This window comes from Varroa jacobsoni, unplaced genomic scaffold (assembly GCF_002532875.2).
Source record: "Varroa jacobsoni isolate VJ856 unplaced genomic scaffold, vjacob_1.0 scaffold_486, whole genome shotgun sequence".
Classification (NCBI taxonomy): domain Eukaryota; kingdom Metazoa; phylum Arthropoda; class Arachnida; order Mesostigmata; family Varroidae; genus Varroa; species Varroa jacobsoni.
In genome coordinates this window covers 1-4,094 of record NW_019213388.1, presented here as the reverse complement: position 1 = coordinate 4,094, position 4,094 = coordinate 1, and the positions used below count along the sequence as shown (strand labels likewise).

At 37.1% G+C, this 4,094-nt stretch overlaps 1 protein-coding gene across 2 annotated transcripts; it reads left to right on the top strand.

Moving 5' to 3' along the window:
- The first annotated feature begins 713 nt into the window (after window positions 1-713).
- On the top strand, window positions 714-4,087 carry LOC147753441 (uncharacterized). 2 transcript variants are annotated; one of them, XM_086968487.1, is made up of 3 exons: window positions 714-1,823; window positions 2,743-2,891; window positions 3,950-4,074. In XM_086968487.1, exons 1-3 carry the CDS (start codon window positions 1,733-1,735, stop codon window positions 3,977-3,979), a joined length of 270 nt encoding a protein of 89 aa, XP_086824613.1. In that variant the 5' UTR covers window positions 714-1,732; the 3' UTR covers window positions 3,980-4,074. The 2 variants fall into 2 exon arrangements, with proteins under 2 accessions (XP_086824613.1, XP_086824612.1); XM_086968486.1 differs by having other exon boundaries at window positions 2,743-4,087.
- The last annotated feature ends 7 nt before the right edge of the window (window positions 4,088-4,094 follow it).

The following is a 4,094-nucleotide window of genomic DNA, read 5'->3' as shown; positions in this document are numbered from 1 at the left end:
ACACATACTTCAATGCGATTTCTACGAAGGTACTTATCGCGTGCTGACATGATGCTATCTATACAAATATCGGACCACAGTATATATATGGAGCAGCGTATGCTGACAGAAATTACCAACGGTGCCTCTAACTAGTAAAACAAACATTTACATAGGTCACTGCACCGCCAACTTTTAAAACAAGCATTCGCATCTATTTGTCGCTGCAGAAATCTAAAATAAGTGTTTATGCTTAATAAAAGGTTATCAATTGATCAATCGGAAGGTACCTATGCAACGAGTACCGGAGCTAGTATCACGTTAACCATTGATAGGCGTGGTTTTGCACGCAGAATCTTCTCGCTAGGCAATCACGCTGTTATAATTACTATTACTGTTCTTTATTGAACTTATACGTGTACCTGATAGAGAAGAAAATAGATTATGGCAAACTATTTTCATTATTGTTATGTAGACTTTCGCTGCTAGAAACGCAAACAAAAAGTCATGAGTAGTACTCGAATAAAAGCAAACCAAGGACACTATTACCCAAAGTTGTGCCAATAACATGTTCTTCTGAAGAACAACACCTGAAGGTTCATTGTCCTTGCGATTTCCAGAATTTACAGATTTTTAATTGATGTCCTATACTTAATCACGGGATAGTGCACTATTGCGGGCACGCAGTAATAAACAGTCAAAGATAATAGCAATTCGTAAAAAAAAGCTTAAAAATAATAATAAATAACGAATGCGCTAGTTGCGCTAACCTCAAGAAAAAAAAACCCGCGTTGCTAAAAAAAACATGCTGGGCCAGTTTGAAAAGATTACCAGGAAAGCTTTAGTAAAAATTGGTAAATTTATATACATTTGAACTTTTATACTATGTCTACATTATGGTCGCCGTTAGATTTAGGTAGGTGTTTTTTCCTTTTTTTGTAAACGCTGACCTCAAATTGAGGAGTCACGGTCAATTCAAGGCAATAAGTTACTATTTCGCCCTAGCTGCTTAGATATGAAGTAATTTCTTCGTTCGACTCGAAGTAGTTACGGAATTTGAGGTCATTAATATCAAAGTGGAACTGCAACTCCAGCGTACTATTTGTAGTATGTTTTAATGTATCGCTGGGCATTATAACACTTAAGAGCTGAAAAAGCTCTCGGTCCGTTCATTAACAAGCAACAGATGTTTGAAGAAAAATCATTTTGTAGCATAGATTACGTTCCTCTAGTTGTATTGATGCTTTAAGGTGTTTAAGGCGCCTGAATACGTTTTTCATTCAGCATTTCTGGTACTATGGGACATATTCTTCTTACAGCTGTCTGTCCAATTGCAAGCGAAAGAAAAACCCAATTAACCATTGCGTCAGTAGATAGATAATTATGCACATGTACGTAGGTGAACAGTGTACAAGTGCTTCTAGTTGATTCTAGGTTTAAAATGGCTTTGTAACACACTGTTTCTCGTTGGGAATTATAAAAAAAAAAAAAAATCCCGGCAGATACATATTCAAAATCCAGCAGACGTGATATTAATATATCTTTAAGTGTCTGAAAAAGGCACTCTTACCTACGACATAGCATGATAATAAAACTATATGAAGACAACTCTTGAAAGGAGACAAAGGACACAGTGTACTGACACATTTAATTACAATTGAACTTCCGGCAACTGCAATTTACATAAGGCCTCGTTTCATTTCACGACGACATTTTATCGATCTATACGTAAACAGGCATCGGCTTTAGTCCAATGGTAATCATTGATCGCTTCTTTGATTACCAATCTCTCTACCAGTTCAATTCAGCGGACTTACCGTATCACCATGGTATCCAGTATCCACGTAAGTCCAGTTAACACAGTTAGTCTTGAAACCGCGTTATCGAGTGTTATTTTTCTCTACAAAGATATTGAAATTTAGCACTAATTAATAAGTTGTTTAATAACCAGTTTGTTTATAGGTAGCAGAATGTCGTTTAACGAGTATATTGTAGTACTTACGATATAAGTACAACTGTAAAAATCCATGTAAAGAATAGACCCATAATGACACCAGTATGTAGGTTCCCCTCGTTATTTTTTTACCAAATTACCGATCTCATTTTTATTATTATTAAGCTGTTATCCTCAGTATAAGCAAATACGATACTTCCATATACTCCTATCAGGTCCATGATTTTGATGCCAATAAGTATTTCGCGGGTCGTAACGTAGGCGACAATTATAACTAGCTCAAAAACACGACAAACAAAGGAAATCCGGTCCGTGTCTTTATATATATATATATATAAATATTTTTACAATACAATAACATACGTATACCTTAATTCCTATAAATGTCCCAAATTCTGATAGCTCTTAAAGGTTACTGAGTTGCGTACTAGTGACTCATTATACCGACGTACTAATGCATACATTGATCTTGCTTTTGTTCCCTTTCGTGACGACAAACACCTTGCACCTGTAGTGCACGCTTCGTGATGAAACAAAGGTTTCCCAATTTGTTTGGGACAATTAATTTTTACTAAGCACCCATTGTCGGTGTCTGATACATATTCTGCATATGTCGTCACAACTCAGACTGATTTGGTCACCGCAACATCGGGGTGGGACTAGTAGAACTGATCCTGTCAAGCAAGTTCAATTTGTTTCATCCGGTTGTCTTTTGCACCACTGGAAGGCATGTTGTAGGACCTTGATTTGTTTATCTGTCGCCGCAGATATTGGATACTTCTGATAGAAAATGTTCTATACTTTCTTAGCGCTGGTCTCCAAGGGACCCCTCCGTTTGCGGACACTCAGCCATGTCGCTGCTGAAGAAGTTCATAGGCTGCGCCGTAAGTTCGTCCAGTTGAAGCAGGTCTGCTGCCGCAAACAGCTCAGCCATGTGGCGGGGCCTCACACGTCGTGTGTAAGTAAGCTTAACGAAATAGAAGAAGATCGAAATATGAATTTCCCGCTAGAATTTCCCAGTGACATTTAGACGATGACACACGGTTTTGCCTAACAACTTCACAGGGTCATGTAATGTCTTTCCAGACTTTAGTGACCCTATCGCCCAATGACGAACAGTTTTTAAAATTAACTACGCTCATTTTTTCATTATTAATATTACGAGTTCAACTTAAGCTAAATAGTTTTATAGCATTTTTGTTAATTCCACATTTTTGCAAGCGGCCAGCGACGATGGTGATACTTTCAGCAACGATGGCCTTTACGTGAACGTCAGCGACACGAATATATAGAAATCTCGAGGCAATTCAACGAATTTCAATAGGATGATACAAAAGCTGACAAGAATTTGAATAGCCAGTATCTGAGCTGTTCTTTTACCGCTAGATATATCATCGAACAAAGAGGTTGACCAACAATAACTTACACTGAGTCTTTTGTAAGAACCTGTGCATCTATGCAGCTGTCCAGTTGACCCCTGACAATGTCTATACAGATGTATGCAAATGGATACAGTTAATCGTAGTGTAGAAATAATCGGTTTTTGGGCGTCGACAAACAGAAGAGACCGGTACTAGCAAGATTCCATGAACGACGGGAGTGAGCGTCTTTGTAGACAATAAGTATTAAGGGCAAAACGTATAATGTAGGGGGGTAGCCGTACGGTGAACACGTATTGGTCACTTGTTGTTCTCTAATTACTCCTCCTGCTAATGCTAGACGGTGGGAATAATTTTTCCCATAAAATACGAATGTTGTATCTGTGTATAGCTTTCAAAGTAGGGCACTTGTTTTCGTAAAATTTCAATGTAAAATTACAATTACTTGCGTCTACTTTAACCTAGCTTAGTTTATATCCGAGTCCGACAAGTGATTATAGTTACTGTATTGTTTGTGAACAAATATGGCCTCTATTATAGCAAGCCAGAAATGGAAAAATTACTTTTTCTTTTTTTTTTTTTTTTTTTTTTTAAGAATTGTTTTTTTTTTTTTTTTTTTTTTTTCACTAAATTATAGTTACCATTAAACAATCGGAGGCAACTATGATTTTGGCAGATGCTATCTTAGAATACAGATAAATCACTACGATTTGAAATAGCCCATCGGGAAGATATTCATGGAAACAAAGGTTTATGACTTGAATATGCAGCGTTCGAAAGCA

What these genes read in the sequence shown, in the direction of transcription:
- LOC147753441 (XM_086968486.1), top strand. Translation starts at nt 1,733, where the DNA reads ATGGTAATCATTGATCGCTTCTTTGATTACCAATCTCTCTACCAGTTC. An exon ending in CCATGGTATCCAGTATCCAC is followed by an intron (nt 1,824 to 2,742) that starts GTAAGTCCAGTT and finishes ATACTTTCTTAG; the next exon opens with CGCTGGTCTCCAAGGGACCC.